General features: G+C 43.3%; 2 protein-coding genes across 20 annotated transcripts in view; one reads left to right on the top strand and one right to left on the bottom strand.

Moving 5' to 3' along the window:
* Positions 1–4,967, top strand: part of arhgap17a (Rho GTPase activating protein 17a) — a 34,603-nt gene extending 29,636 nt beyond the window's left edge. For all 10 annotated transcript variants that reach the window (XM_082543850.1, XM_082543847.1, XM_082543845.1 and 7 more), the window contains 2 exons: positions 434–973; positions 2,630–4,967. In XM_082543850.1, the coding sequence (XP_082399976.1) occupies positions 434–973; positions 2,630–2,757 (668 nt within the window). In that variant the 3' untranslated portion in view covers positions 2,758–4,967. The remainder of the gene's footprint in view (positions 1–433; positions 974–2,629) is intronic.
* Positions 4,968–6,180: 1,213 nt separating this feature from the next.
* grid2ipb (glutamate receptor, ionotropic, delta 2 (Grid2) interacting protein, b) overlaps positions 6,181–16,392 on the bottom strand; it is a 42,303-nt gene continuing 32,091 nt past the window's right edge. For 8 of the 10 annotated variants that reach the window (XM_082543561.1, XM_082543562.1, XM_082543563.1 and 5 more), the window contains 11 exons: positions 14,781–15,524; positions 13,627–13,779; positions 13,139–13,226; positions 12,604–12,693; positions 11,077–11,273; positions 10,837–10,992; positions 10,671–10,757; positions 10,456–10,585; positions 10,189–10,307; positions 8,951–9,115; positions 6,181–8,650 (listed from right to left, as the gene is read on the bottom strand). In XM_082543561.1, the coding sequence (XP_082399687.1) occupies positions 8,579–8,650; positions 8,951–9,115; positions 10,189–10,307; positions 10,456–10,585; positions 10,671–10,757; positions 10,837–10,992; positions 11,077–11,273; positions 12,604–12,693; positions 13,139–13,226; positions 13,627–13,779; positions 14,781–15,524 (2,001 nt within the window). In that variant the 3' untranslated portion in view covers positions 6,181–8,578. The remainder of the gene's footprint in view (positions 8,651–8,950; positions 9,116–10,188; positions 10,308–10,455; positions 10,586–10,670; positions 10,758–10,836; positions 10,993–11,076; positions 11,274–12,603; positions 12,694–13,138; positions 13,227–13,626; positions 13,780–14,780; positions 15,525–16,392) is intronic. The other 2 variants (XM_082543557.1, XM_082543560.1) reach the window with 1 other exon arrangement.

The raw sequence follows: 16,392 nt of genomic DNA, 5'->3' as shown, positions 1-16,392 counted from the left end.
TTCATTGCTTAGAAATACTAATTAAATAAAGATCTAAATATGTTTAGGACATCAGTACAGCTTCTGCATGGGTTGAATTCCCATAATTCCTCCCTCTGAGTAGCCAGACCCATGCAAACAGACTTTAGGGTGGGACCATCACTGTTTGCATGGCTCTTGGAGATGGTATGAGATTGATGGCTAGTGAAAAATTAAGCCAGTACCCAAGTCCCAAAAAAATACAGTTCCTCTAATGGTCACTTCAGGTTCCAGCAGCTACTCACAATTGATCAGGGAATGCACGTCTTTCCCTCGTGACCTGTGGTTGGCAGAAGGTGCCTAGGCCTGTGGGACTGGGGCCTAGATTTTCTTATACAGATGGATATCGTATGTATACTTTTGGACTTTTATTTATGTTTCCCACCAATAATGGCAGTTTACCTTTTGCTTCCAGGTACCAAGAAGCAGGCTCCTGCTCCTCCCAAACCCACAAACCCTCCACCCAGTCAGCCCTGTAATTCTGTAAACCACTCCTCATCCTCTGTCTCCTCCCAGACTTTCAGTTCCACCCCCAGACCCCTGTCTAGCCACTCGTCCACCTCTGTAACCTCCCCCACCTCACATCCAAGTGCCACACATCGGCGCCATTCGAGTAACCAGCCCCCGATCCAGGCGCCGAGCCATCCACCCCCAGAACCTCCGACGCAGGCCAATCCCTCTGTGCAGCCCACATCCCTCGGCCAGCCCAGCGGAGACCAGCACAGCGCCGACCCCTCACCCCCGGGAACCCCAACCCCTCCAGACACCCCTCCACCCTGCACTAACAGCCAGGATGCAGTTACCCCTCCATCCCCATCTCCATCTCCCTACCAGTCGGGCTCGCTTCCCCGGCCGCGGCCTGTCCCCAAACCACGGAACAGACCCAACATCCCCCCGCCGCCCCAACCCACCACAGTGACCAATGAGACCAACGGGATCTGCACCAAGATGATGGGTGGGTACCGTTTCTTATGTGAAGTGTGTGTAACAGTGTCATTACTAACCTAATACTAATGTACTGTAATTCTAACACTCTTCACTGTAATACCTCTGCAGGTTAAAGACACACTTGTGAGGTTTGTTGATAATTGACACTTGCAGTAGCACTTTTTTTTTTCCTTTTAAATACATATCATCATCACAGCCTGCCGGCTCTTTCACATCCTTTTTTTTTTTTTAAACTTTGATGCACGACTGTCCCATGATGTGTGATGGATTTTAGTGAGAAACCCACTTCTGATGTGAAAAGCAGATATTTGATACGGTTGCACTTGCTGCTTCCAGTCGAATGATGAGGAAGAAATCTGCAGATAATATTTGTTCCTCTTGAGATCTTTAAAAAAAGAAAAGAAGAAAATGTTGTGTTTTTAAACACTCAAACTTCAATTCATCAGTTGAGTTGCAAAGTATAGAGGGAATATAGCCTCACTGATCTTTACCCACTTATAGTGGGCCATTCATTCGAGTCATTGAGACACATTTCACCCCATGTTTTCTAAGCACCTCCCACAGGTTGGATTGGATTAATGTCCTCTTCTTCTGTACCATACAGACTTTGCTAGCTACTCCATTATATAAAGAAATACCTGAAGGTGAAACACGAATTATTAAAATCTTTCCACCGAATTCTTTGGCTTATGTTTGTTCACTAACTTTAAAAATGTTGTGTTTTTTCCATTAACACGGAAAGACACCTGAGAGCTTCACACTGATGGACTCGATTAAACTGTTCACTTTATCTTCCACTGCTTCTCAAAAACATGTTTCTAGAAGTGAATGTCTCACTACAGGTAATACGGCAGTCTGGCATCAGAGCTGTCATTGCTCACGAGTCATTTTCATCGGCTGTCACTGTGTAATCACAAACAAAGGGGTTTGAAACTCTGATCAGCTCTTAGCGAGGCTTTCAAACCCTTCACTGTCCGGGAAACTCCGTTCAGATTTTCAGAAATATGAAGTGATCCGTGTTGTGGAGTTTTTAAGCTTTTGTATTTTTTTAACTCATGTGCACCTCTAACATGCATGTTTGTGTTTCCAGTATTCAGAATCATGTCCACCCCTCCACCCACCCCCAAAACAGTGTAATGCCCTAGTTTTAATAATTGCATTCAAATGCAAATGAGTTTTCCAGCTAAAATTAAACAGAAACATCTTTCCGGACTTTACATTTTCTCTCTGCTTTCACTGGTTTGTTGCACTGCTGCTTGTCAGTCTCTGTTGCACAGCGCCACCTGCTGGCTGGAGAACTCCTCACTTGCCAAACCTCTGCTCCAGTTTAGTTTTAATCTGCGGAAAATGTGACACAGTTTGACTGCTCTGCAGCAGCTTTAAGTGTTTTCATATGTCGGGCACGTGTTTGCCATTATGGCTGCTGTTTGTCATGTGGGCATTTATCTTTTTGGGATGTTTATGTAGCGTTTTATATGAATTCCTACATGCATGGGAAACCCATTTGCAGTCCCTTGCTAACATAAACAGTAAGTGGAATTATCTGCTTCAGCTGTTACCACACACATCTCCTTTTATCTAAAGATTATTTGCTATTGTGACTAAGCTTACGTGTTTCCTCACCGCAACTAATCTGTCTTCCATGATGTGTCCCGCTTTGTAGATCCGGTGATTCCTTTCCTCACGGCAGTAGACCAGCAGCTGCCGACTGCCACCGCCTTCTCCTCCTCCTCCTCCTCGCCGCCTCTTCCTAAAGACTGTGACCTGGAGAGCGAGAGCACTGTCCTATAAGGAGGCGCCTGCCCATATCTGCAGCCCTCGTATAAAAGATGAACCTCTCCAACTGTGCCTGGTCATGAAGGACAACAAACTAATGGTGGCCATCATGGAGGTCAAACAGCTTCCTGTCAGCAAAATGCATAAAACATTTCTCCAGTCACATGATTAATCTTTGACATGCTAGTTTATTATATGCGAGCTCTATTAGTATTTTTACCCACTACTACACACACATTTTAACATCACATTATTATAGGGGGTAAGCTAGATGAGTGGCAGTGTGTCTTAGAGCGTTACTACTGGTTGTCTTCACTTTTATAAATGCCATAAGTACAGCTTACAGTCAGTATAGTTATTGATTATATAACACATCTTTAAGCTAAAAGGGGTAAAACATCACTATAAATTAACAGAACTGAGCTGATCCCAGCTCACATCAGCTAAAGGATCTCACACGCAACCCCCAGCTCCTTCGCTTCATTCTGTTTTTAATTTAATTCATACGTGTGAAACAGTGTACTAGGAAATCTAGGAGTGATAGTCATGTAAATGCCAAATTTTTGGTTTATAGTCCACATGCAATTGGTGTTTTCCACTGTTTCTACTGTTGTTTAGTGCAGTTCGTGTGTCTCAGCTGTCATCGGCACTCGCTTCCCGACAGTCTTTTCGACCTCCATGATGTTGCCAGATGTGATTTTTGCAGGGAGACTCGTGATACAAAGCCTTCACCCTGCGACATGTACCGGCCCCTCTGTCTTTACACCGCACTCCCTGCAGATCAAGCTCCAGACAATCGTCAAAGAAGAGCGTAGCAGAAACGAAGGGCAGATGTTGGATCAGCACTGCTGTTAGAGACGGTGTTACGGCAATATAAAAGAACACGGTGGGGTAATGTGGGGCAGCTGCCAAACTACGGACTGATAGGCCTCAGTTGTATTTGGTGTGAGGTGGGGGTTTTCTGTGTGTGAGTATTTTTCAGTGTTGAACATGGCCTTAGATCAAGAAATAAATAAGTTGTATTTTTAAAAGGTGGATGGAATAGAAACCAAAACAGTTGAAGTGTAGCTGTGACTGCAGGTTTCCAGTCGTCTCAAACACTTAACTTTCCCTTTTCTCCCCCTTTATACTTTTATTTCTTTTTCCTCCTGCCTGTATTTATTTACCAATTTAAAACAAAAATACATTCCCTAGTGGCTTGACATCTTTAATGCAGTCTTTAAATATGCACCATGCCTTATTGGTTCCTCCCAGAACTATGAAATACGCATTTACTGTATGGAGGGGGGGGGGGTATTCCCTTCTAGTACCACAGTATTTCTAAGAAGCTGTGTCGGTAGCGGGTATATTTCAGGCCGTGTCCGATAAGAAACTGTGCGCGTCTGCATTGTTCTGCAGAAGTTGTGTATTTAAATATATTTTGGGTTTTCTAAGCAGACGTAGCAGGGGTCGACCTGACCCTCCCAGCCTGAATGCAGTCAGTATTTTTTGCCTTTCTGTTTCTCCAGTCTATCTTAGTGTGCTCTCCGGCGTTCGCCAGGGTATTACACACAGCGGGGCTGAGCGTGAGCGAATGTAGTGAAACATCACCCTGAGCAGAAAGATGCATAAAGAGCTGATTTTGCACTTGAGCGCAGGCCAGACTCATTGAGTGGTTTTCTAGTGAACTCGGTTATAGAGGGCTTGGGTTTTTTCCCCTCTCTCTCTGTCTTTCCCACTGAGCTGAGTGAACACGGTGCTGTGATATCTCAGTAGTGATGTGGTGTTAGATTTTTGCCCGGTCTGTTGTTTTTGGATTTTTTTTTATTTTAAATGGCTTTGTTGTATTTTCTGTGTAAACTTTGCTTTATTGTTATTATTATTTTTTTGGCCTCTGATAAATGCAGATTTTGGTTCTTAGAGAGCTGACCCAACATGGTACCAGGTGAGAAGGTCTTGGATGCTGGAGTTGCCCTGAAAAGAAGTTGAGTTGTGTTTTTCAGAGACAATCAAAGCATTATGATCCCCTCCTTTCTCTCTCTGTGCACTCTTGTACCTTGCTGCCTTATCCTTGTGCGTTGAGAGAACAAACAAATGCCATTAAACTAGAAATGATGATAATGATGCTGCATTTTTAAGTTCCATAGTTTTATATGTATGCTGTCTGGTGAGCTTAAATATGGGGGGAAAAACATGTAATATGAATGCTTTCCTTTCCAAAGAAAATAAAGTATATGAAGAAACTATTTAAATCTGTTCCAGGTTGATTGTCTTGTGCCTCGACTCTTGTCCTGTAACAGCCTTAAAGAATGAGGGTTAAAATATTCCTGTAATATGATTTTAAAAAGCTTTTTTTTTTTTTTGAAATTGCATTAACAAAATGTTACCTATAAACATTTGTTCCTGTTGCCACTGAAGGGCTATATGCAATTATGCTAAAACAATCAGGTTAAACTGAAATAAGATTATTTGGGTCATTAAAATATTTCAGTTGACTGTAGACTGAGCTGTTCACATGACGACCATCCACGCTTTCCACGAGGAGGGTAAGCCACAGAAGCCTGGCCCTTCAGAGTGCTGCCACAGAGGATATTAATGGAAAGATGACTGGAAGGGGAAAGGGTGCACAAGCAACAGGGATGACTGCAGCCCTGAGAGGATTGTTGGAAAAAGTCGATTCAAGAACTTGGGAGACCTTCACGAGGAGTGGATTAGAGCTGGTGTAAGTGCACCAAGAGCCTCCGTCACGCTGCTGTCACGTCCCTAATCTCAAGCCACCAAAGACCAACCAGATGAAGTGTTTTACGTGGGCTAACAAAACCAAACTGTCGCTAAGTTGTTCCCTTTTCAGATGAAAGTACATTTTAAATTGACTAAAGTCTGGAGTAAGAGTGGAGAGGGTACTGTTTCCACAGTCACGTCAGGTGCTGCTGCTGGTGGCGCTCTGTGTTTTATCACGTCCAGAGTAACAGCTGTATATCAGCAGGTCGATTTATGATACTTGATATGCTTTCTTCCTTTTACTGCAGATTAGAATTCAGCAGAGATTTGCACATGGACTGATTCATGTTGATACTTATATATCTGCTATCAGCTGATAATAATGGGCGTTCAACACGTGGGTCACTCTAAACCTATCACCTGAAAGCACAGATAAATCAAACGGCGTTACTTTCAGGCATTTGTTTTTATTTAAAACATTTTAAACATATCCTCCATCTGAAAGCAAACAGAAAGGTAAAATGATCACAAAACATTAGCAACTTTTCATGAAAACATATAAAACAGTTATAAAAGAGAACCAATAAGTTAACCTAGCTAGACTAACAGAAGTGTATTTAAACCTAAATATCCAGGGAGGGTAAATGCTACCAGCTGCACAGCTTTTATACATTAACTGCACCGACATGCAAATGACGGGGACGAGAAACACCGTTACTAGACCTGTAGCAGCTAGGAGTGTATTTTTACAAGGTCACAGTCACCTCGTGAGCCTGACTAAAGCTATGCATTAAGAATAAATAAAACGGTAATTTCCTGGTGACACACTTGGATAAGAATGTGAAACTGGGACTTGGAGGACAGGGGAATACAATTTTAAAAAAAAAAGAAAAAAAGAAAGAAATGAGCAGTGCATAGCAAAAAACAATGAATTTACAATTTCAATAGTTCATAAACAGAAATACAACACAGCTACAGGTACACTGTACTGTAGAGGAGTCATGACATCACCATGACAACCAGAAATGCAGGAAATGTCCATTTACAGTGTGTTTTTCCTCCCCGCACCCCCTGTTGACGCGCATTCATCCAGAGGCCGCCCACTTGTTGGAGCAGAGATGCATTCAGAACACTAGAAAGACTCGACAAAGTGCACAACCATTAGCCGTTTGCCAGAAGCAAACAGCTCACGCTTCACAACGAAGCTGGCTTTCACCTTTGAGTACAGCCAACAACAAAAAAGGACACTAATCACCCACATGCTCTGAAACTACAGAATTTGACGATGTGCCGATGGCGGGCCGTAAAAGGTGCAGCATTGTTTGCAAAACGTCACTCAGAACCCTCAAAACAAATGTGCAAATGAACGTGGATTTCACCGAGTCCTCACAGGGAGAACAGCAGTGATGCTGGATGAATACGAGCGGACGTTCACAGGCTTTAGTTCGGGTGCAAATGGGCTGCATTTACTCAGTTGGTCAATGCGCATGTTGCAATGGATTGTAAGTTGCAGTGACCAGCTGCTGAGGAGTCACAAGGAGACTGCAATTGTTTGGAGACCGGTTGCCTGGTGGGAGGCAACATGTCTCCAAACAATTGCAGTCTGCATCTAATTTATAAACGCAGACAGATTGCATGTTACACTGACTCTGAGTCAGTCTACGCCAGTGTGCGCAACTCATCTGTGTGGTTTCTCTTTGCAGTAGGGAATTCAACTCAACAGTTTGCCAATTGGTTGTATTCTGTTTATCTTCCTGTAAGGTTGCCTAGCACCTATTTGATTTGCAGTTAAATCGCCAACCTGCAGCAACTACGTCACTAGTGGTGGAGGAATTTATGGGCTTCTGGCTGGACTGGGAATACAAGTGGTTAATTTTTGTTTTATGTGAATTTTGACATCAACAGATTTCATGCGATTGCCGGCTTGACCCCCTTCAATCGCAAACTGATAGCAGTCAGACTCCATCTTATTGCCGTTTTATTTCCATCCGAGTCTTCAACGCAACAATTCAAAGGCAAAAAATTGATTGCGAGCTGTCATGGTAGAGTGTTTACACTTGACTGACATAACAATGTAACCTTAAAGGATGCAGGCCAAAGAATCCTCTTCAGATCTGTTTGTTTGTTCAAATGACAAATTTGATTTTATCACTGCAAGATGAGTTTTGACATTTTGAGTTATTTTAACACATTTTATAATAATAATAATAATAACAAGAAGAAGAAAAATTAAAATATTAATAAAACTTAAATTTGTAAATTTCTACAATCTTTACGGCCTTGCTTTGCTTCCATAGACATCAGATCCTCAACACTTTAGGACCAGAGCTGGGTGTGTGTGACGTTAACTCGCCTCTATCAGAAGAGAAAAGAAAAAGGATTTTCATCATAGATGTCACAGTAAAGGAAATAAATATGACTACAAGTCATACAATTCATGTTCTAGATTCACAATTTGGACATAAATTGTTTAAAAACTCCTACCGTCTACTATTTCTGAATGTTTAAAATATATCCTGCAGTATGGGAGGCAGTGAGCGCACCATCAAACACTAACACTGAACTACACCTGTCAGTCATCTTGAGTCCAGATAACTGTCATCAGCCTACATTTATGCTTCGTCTTTACAATTTTCAAATATGATCTGATAGAAAATATAAACTTTATATAGTCGTATAATAAACATGTAAATAGTCATACCAGTTGTTGTCGTTGCTTAAACCTCACTTTAATGCAGCATCACAATCAACGGCCTTGAAAGGCTTCCTTCTAACAATCTTTACAAATTTACCAATTAATGCGCATTAAAAAGAGATGTAAATAACGTTGATAAGTGGCGGGAGTATTGCGTGTGTGCTGTGGAGTTCCTATTGATCTGTGGACACCTGAATAGTCCTGCTCTACCAGCACCTGAAGTAATAGCACTGCTGCACACGGGGCACTCGTTAACTTGTGGTTTATCTACATACAGATACAGCGCATTTCCATTGTGTTTGCTATAGATGACGTGGTCTCTGTTCCCGTTGGTTTGAGTGTCTGTGTGTGATCTTGGCACTTTGGTTATGGAGAGCAGAGTGAAAACTGAGCCAGCCGGCCTTTTCGGTTTGGCCCGACATCTGCCCGCATTTCTTGCTTCTACCAGGCCAAAGGGGAAGACAGTCTGGGGCTTCTGGGGTTTTCCGGAGTCTGGATCTCACTGAGAGCTCTCTGCAAAAGAAAAACCATAATCTCCTCTTATTTATACTCATTTTACCCCATTATTTTCAGATTTAGAGCACATTCATTTATTCCATAGACAGGGCCGCTTTGCAGCCTAATCAGTTTATAGCTGCAGGCAGCCGGTCTGTGTGAGAGCACTGTTTGAATGCCTCATTGTTTAGTAGGTTTGAGTCTGTCACACGCCTGCTGAATATATCCAAAATATGACTGTCACCTTCTGGAACAAGTCAAATTTAGCCTTGCTCATCTATCAACACCTTGACAGAGAACAGTGGAGTAATAGCTCACCTCAAACTTGGATACGAACTCTGAAAAAATGCCAAAGAAGGTCTCTGTGCTGGAGGACTTGCTGTCCTCTCCAAAGTAGGAGGCCACCTTGGAGAACTCCTCCATGGCTCTGGTCTGCAAAGATTCAAGAGACTGGATCGCAGGGTGGCTGTTCTCCAGGAAAGTCTGTGGGCACAAACATACAAATATACAGGGGCTCTTAATGAATGGTGCAACTGGGTGAAGATTTAGAAAACAATTAGTGATGCTGCCATGATGCCTGATTTCTCTTGTCTCTATATTTACACTCCTCCATGATAATGGATGGGTGCTACAAAATTGTTTGAGGCAAAGCAAGGTGCCACCACCTGTACACTAACAACTCTTTTACTGAAGTAGTCCTGGTTTGGAAATGTTATTGATATCTATTGAGAGTCCATACAAATATGTCTGGACTTTCCTCTTATACTCCTGGTTACTGACACCTAATAACACGAGCACAGGGAATGTATCGTATTGTTTCTTTGTTGTTTTTCTCCAAATACCCTGCTTTCCTCCCACAGACCGAGGAGCTTGCTTGTTAAATTCGGATTAAATGATGAACTAACCATAGCTGTAGATGTCAGACAGATACAGTGCACAAATAAATGTTTGAATGAGTAGCTTTGTGGTCAATTAGACTGTTGAAGTGCAACATTATCATATTATTTGTGTTTGTGTTACTATCCTAAACAACCAGGAAACGGTTAGCTTAGCAGTGCGAAACGGGCAAGTCATTATGTCGCTTGTTTCAACAATATGGAACCCAGACAACAAAACCAGCTGATTTTGTCAAGTTTTTCCTGAGCTTTTATAATATTTTTTACACTTATATTATAACCTGTATGGTAGTAAACATCAGAGTGCTTGTATTCGATGAGAACTGGACAGGGCCAGCCAAGTGATTCCTTTGCTAAGCTGAAACTGCAAAGACACAAGAGTGTCTCTTTAACTCTTAACCGTTGATAAACATCATTCATTTATTTACAGATTTTACTGTAGGGGTGCATGGTGGAACAGCGGTTAACACTGTCACCTCTCAGTATAAGGGTTCAACCCTGCTGCCCACCTGGGCCTTTGTGTGCATGTTCTCCCTATGACATTAATCTGAGTGTCGTTCCTACTGTTTCAGCTTTGTGATAACATGCAAACTACCCATTGTACACCCTGCGTGTGCTGGAATAGGCTCCAGCCTTGAAGATGGATGGGTTTTATCGTACACTCATGACTGAAGTGAAGTGATCGTCAGGGGTAGACTGGATCTTCTGACAGGCCGCCCTGATGTCCTGCACGGTGGAGTGAAGGTCACTCAGCTCTGTTGTAATGGCCCTCTGGTTCACTGTCACAGGAAAATATTGGAGATGAGGTAACAAACCCATTGAAACTCAAAGGAAATATGCAAATCAAACTGTAACAACAGCATAAAATATGCAAAAGAAGCACACCTGATTCTACTGTATATTAACTATTAACTAAGAGCATTGTACCTTTAGCTGCCAGAGGCACTGTTGTGAGGTCTCTGGGAAAGCTGAGCAGCTCTGGGAAGTGTTGGCACAAAGACTTGGCCAAAATGTGGAGAAAGGTGGATTTCCCGTCGACTGTTTTGGTTGTGCTTAGCTAAGAGACAGAAGGAGAAGCGCATGAGCGACTAAACACTGAACTCGAGCTTACCGTGTTGAAGGCACAGACATCCGTGCTGTACCTCAGTTAGGAAGTTGATCTTAAAACTGGTCGTCCTGTTGCTCTTCGGCTGCCCGTTGTTCAGGTAATTTCCCATTGCAAGAACAAACTGTTGGTAAAGCCGTAAGTATTCACTGCTAACACAGATATTCACAGATTTATTTTCATTTCGACTGCTCATTTCATACCTCCAGGATCTTGGCTAATTTCTTGCTGCTCCTGAGCTCCACTGAAGCCTTGTAGATGTAATCGTACGCGATCTTCATCTCCTCCGTCCTCTCCTGTAGGGTCGTTTTAAAGTAGAGGCTCCGCAGGCGAGTCTTATAATCAGGCACCATTAGCATCTGAAACACAGACAATGTTAAATCATTTAGTTTTACTCTTTAAAACATGTCTGATCATCTCTGACATTTTTCCCTCACAGTCACCTGGAAAATGAACTGGTCCGGCTCGCTCAGCTTGCCCGGGTCCTGATCAAACTGTTCGTACTGTTTCACCTCTTCTTCGTCTGGGGCATACAGCAGCAGCTGCTTGATGTGGGCCGGCTCCAGCCTGTCGGTGGTCATGTTCATCAACACCTGACGCAGCTCTTCGGGGGAGATTTTCAGATGGGCGATGAGGATGGCTGCAGGGAGGAGGAGGAGGGTGAGTAGGCGGGGGAAAATGTGGAGAATTTATGTACCAAAGAGGATCACTGTGTTCCCGCTCTGCTGACAAACCCTTCATCTGCGTGTCTTTCACTCACATTTATTACCATGTGTCTGTAACATGTAGCTCTGAAACCCAGAGTCACATCATAAACCCGCTAATTAACAGTGAATTAGCAGTGCCGTGACAGAAGACAGAAGTTGCTGTGCCAAAGAGTCCAATCTGGATAACTGCAGAGAAGCAAGGCATCATTTTTAGACTTTTCATTGTCTTGCTATATTGCTACACTGGCCTCTATTGTTACACTGACGTAAGATGACTCTTTGTAATTCTTTGATCAAATTTGGCCAAATCTGATCCACGATCTAAGAAGAACATAAATATACATGTCTTTTTCTTCTTGTAGAGACTCACTCTTTTTCCTTGTGAATGAAACATGAACGACCTGTTGGTACTGTTAGGTTTGCCTACTTCGTGACTTGCTTGCTGTGTAATTATATTGTCCTCAACGTTCCAGCGAATAGGTTCAAGCTACAAACCTATCAGGTACCAGTTAGCACAAAGCAAATCTAGAGAAAAATCAGTCAGAAGGTATAAGGAGAGAGCAATGATCTGTGGCCAAATCCATTTTCTTTAAGGGAGTTATCTCGCTGCTACTTCTGCAGTGCACTTGTTTTCACCTTCATTCCAACCAAGGGAGGTGAAATGGACTCATGATGGTTTATAACTGATATTCCTGAACTTTAACTCACTTGGATCATCCAGTGTTCCTTTAATTTACTTGAACAGTGTAACTGTATCCATTACGGTGGCCCTGAGAGGTCAAATGCAACTTAAAATGCAAGCAGGTAAAAAAAAATGCTGCAAAAGCACAGAGCACACATGGGAAGCTGAATAAGTAGTAGCAGAAGTTTAACAGCTGCAGAGTCAACTCTTGATTCTGTTCCATTATCCTTGTTATGCTAATATATATGTCTGAGTGCGCTCTCACCTGAACCCTGCCCTTCGATGCAGCGTTACTACTTCAGGCTAACATGTTTTTATCAGGTTAATCACTTTATCAGTTAATTTTCATCAAGTTTATCAGCTATATATTATCTTGTGGGCACAATGTGGATTTGATACCTTGCCTAAATAGTGTCTATAATTCCTCTTCCACATCAGTTACGCAGAAAATGTTTGGCCTTCGTTAAGTGATGTTCTTTGTCTTCTACTTGTGCAACGTTTTTGTAACTATAAAAGGTATTTTTGCTGCAGTCTCACATCCTTGATCCTCGACCCTTGTGTCGTGTTTGTGTGGCACTCACAGGCATTGTAGGCTTTCTTATGAGACAGAATCTCCACCACGTCTTTCTTTTTTAAGTTCTCTGGCTGGAAGGCTGGCTCTGGAGGAGAGACTGATAATTTTAACAAACAGTGTAAGGATGCGTTCTCCTGGCACCAGGGGTCAATACGCAAACTAAGTCTAAGAGGCTGAACGTGGCGGGTTGGTGGGTTAATAACACACTCTGCCATTAGAGGCCAATAAAATGATTTTTAATCGGTAACAGCAAGTTGTGTGGTTTGTTTTTTACATAGGCAGATCTGTGTTATTACTGATAATCATGACAGAAAACAAGAGGGGGATATGGTGCCGTATGGAGAATGGATTTGAGGTGCAGGTGAATGAAGCAGCTCCAATGGAGAACATAACTGTGAAGGTACAAACACAACAGGCGACGTCAATAAAGACACACATATATTCAGATGCAATGCAAATGTATCGTTTTAGGCACAAAGAGGTTAAGATGACTTGATGTGTATGAATTGATGAAGACGTGACAAAGTTACAAAATCACTCACTGGATCTGCGTTGAGTCCCAAAGTGCAGGTCCAGGTCTAAGTGCTTCACCATGTCGGTGAGCTTGTCATACTCTGAATCCTCCCCGAGCTAAACACAGACAAGGACACACTGTACTCTCCGAAGGCACAGTCAAACTCAGCTTTTTTAACTTATTTCTTTTATGTTTGGTGTTCAGATTTTATTCATGTCTGATAGGAATATATGCTGGGATCAAAAAGGCTCAACGTTTTAACATCTAAAAGCAGATCAAGTCTGGCACAGCCTCTGTTTACAAAAACAACATTGTTGCCTTGATGACTCATCGGAGACACATAAGGAGGTTTTTCCAAATATGGATGGAGATATGTAGGAGTAGTGAGAAAACTCACAGTCCGAGTGGGTAGATTCACATGTTGTTTTCTTTTTTTACCGACAGAGCCATACATATACGTATCCGTACAGCCTCTAACCACAGGGTAATGCAAGATAACTGGAGATCACCACTCACCTGACCCCATATTGTTCCCTCAGAGTTCTCCACCTGCTCCCAGCGGAGCCTCTTTACACTCATGTGGTTAACGTCTGAGGCTTGCTGGCCCGGCTTGGGCAGCGGAGGTGGGTCACAAGGAGGAGGTAATGGTGGAGGAGGTGGTGGTGGAGCCTTGAAGATGGAAAAACAGTTACTTAACACTTAAGCCATAGTGTTCTAGTTCAGCACAAAGACAGCAGTTCTCACTACTGAATCATATTCCCACTGTGCGCATGGACCTCACAAGTTTCTTGTATACTCTTTAGCAGTTGTAGACAAAGAAATTATTACTGCTATTATTAGTTATTTAGGGTATGGGTCTGTCGTGGAAAGCAACAGCAAAACCGGGGACAGAGCACGAGGTTAAGCTAGAAAGAGCATGGCAGGAAGTACTGGGGTTGAGATGGGTTGCAAAGTGGCTTACAGCACACTGTGGACAGGATAAAGAAGATTAAAACAAAATAAATAGATTTCCCACTCAGGTCTATAGGAGAATATCAGCTGAACTGTGTTGCAATGAGATCATGTGACCTATCGGGATGAAGTTGATGGTCTGCCTGAATGCTGTTCTCGAGTAATGAAGTCCAATTAAAATCTGGAATCATGTTAAATTCACGAACAGTGTTGGGGGAATTTGGGGTTTTGGTGGAAGAATACAGTCTCAGACTGGTCATGTAGTCCTTTTATTTCTCCTTATCCTCTGACGTCCCACAGGTCAAACCACACAGAGTCAAGGTTGGGCTACACTTAACATACTGAAGGCGTTAACTTTCAAATCAAGCCTCTTAAGTGGTTTTTGGCCTAATAGATCTTCTGTCATAAAAGGCACATTTGGGGATGAAATAGATTTTAAAAAGTTGATTATAGATCAGACGGTACATCAAATCCGAAACTGGCTGCTGGCAAACATGAGCGATGTTAAAAGGTTAAAATGGGGCAAATGATGCAGAATCTTGATTAGCACCAGAGTGTTTAAGTGCTAGTTTGCACCTCTGTTGCTAAGCGCTCTTGGTTGCAGCACTGATGGAGTGAACCTCTTTGTGTTTTCATTTTCTATTTCTGTGTGCTGATGTCTTATTTGTACTTCAAGTAACAAGACAAAAAACAAACAAACCACAAAGTGCAGATGTTACCTGTTTGGAGGTGTGGTGTTCCTGCCTTGTGGTTTCCAAGGTCTTCATGTGACTGGGGAGGGTGGAGTGAGAGGTTGGAGGCTGCGAGAGCAGCGAGGAGCCCGCGTGGCCCTGGCTTTGACATTGGGATGGGCTGTGCTCCTGGAGGGACGGCGGCAGTGGGCCCTGGTAGCTGTGTTGGTGGTGGAGCTGGTGGTGCCTCTGCAGGACGAGCTGGCTCGGCCTCAGCAGCTGCGGGGAGGGCTGCGGGGAGGGCTGGCGGATAGGCTGAGGCTGGCTGAACTGTCGTGGGAGGTAGGTGGGGCGGGAGCGCAAGGTTTTGGTGGAGGTCAGGGTTGTGTGGCCGAGGCGGGTGGTGGGTTGGAAGCGCTGGAGAGTCTTCTCATTTTCGTCTCTGCTCGGGTGCTTTTTGTGTAGGGGAGAGCGGCAGGACAGGATGGTCCTCGGAGGGGGTGGAGGAGGAGGGATGATGGGGTGGTGCGGTTGGAAGGGCATCCGGCTGCGGGGCACGTGCTCGGGTGAGAAGCGCACTGGTGGGAGAGGGTCGGTAAACGGAATGGGAGGGGGTATGAGAGCCTGCAAGGGCGGAGGAGGCGGGGGGCTTTGGGTGGGAGGTGGTGGGATCGGTTCGGATCCAGAGGAGTAGCAGGGAGAGGAGGCCTCGTCGCTGCTGCTGTGATCCTCACTGCCGCTGCTGAGCTGCCGGGGCATGAAGCCGATTTCCTGGTCCTCGTGGAAGCTCATCTGGAGGGAGGAGGAGTGCACCATCAGCCCCGAGAACCACCTTCACCTCCACATAGTCTAGTAAACGGCTAATAAACAGCTTCTACGTTTTAAAATCCAGTCTATTCAAGCTGATTAGGTTATTATTAGGTTCATTACGGCTTTGACGTTTGCTTGAAATGTTGTACTGAAACTTACTCCACTGCCTGTTTATATTTGAACAGAAAAAGCGACACGGGGTGCGATCAGAATGTTTTGGAACTCTGACAATTTATTTTAAAGAAAGGTTTTGTCTTTGTGCACCTCTGGACTACTTCTAATAGTGCTGCTTTTTACGTCCCATTCATCTGTGATTTCTATCTAGACCACAAACGTTGGCTAAAAGCCGACATCTGTGTCAGACTGACCCAGCTTTAATGTCCTGAACCATCTGTGCTGGTGAGAGGTGGGTGTCCGGCTACCACCAGCGAACCAAAAAGCAGTTTTCAGTACATAAAGTCCAAGCTTGCTCAGGAAGGTCAGACTGTTCACACAAACTTCTACTTCAGCTCCATGCAGATCTGGCTCCCTACAACTCTATCTTTTCCCCAGAAATAAAGTTAAAGTTAACTAGTTCACTAAAATCAATGCAGAGGTGCACGAAGATGCAATCTTGAAGGGGTGACTAGCCAAATTCAAGTTTGCTTGTTTAAAAAGGAGATTTTAATTTACAGGTGTAATCCCAAAATATATTTATCACACTTCATAGCAAGTTCAGAAATTCTGCTTTTTTTTTTCTCTCTTTTTGACTTTTAGAATAGAAAATATCTACAAAATAACATCAAATCAAAGTGCTGATCTACAGAATTTAAAACCCATGCACTTAAATATCTCCAAACCTCTATATAAA

The sequence above is a fragment of the Aulonocara stuartgranti genome (assembly GCF_965226115.1).
Source record: "Aulonocara stuartgranti genome assembly, chromosome: 8".
NCBI classification, from domain to species: Eukaryota; Metazoa; Chordata; class Actinopteri; order Cichliformes; family Cichlidae; genus Aulonocara; species Aulonocara stuartgranti.
Note: the sequence above shows the minus strand (reverse complement) of the source record. Positions and strands in the feature narration are given on the sequence as shown.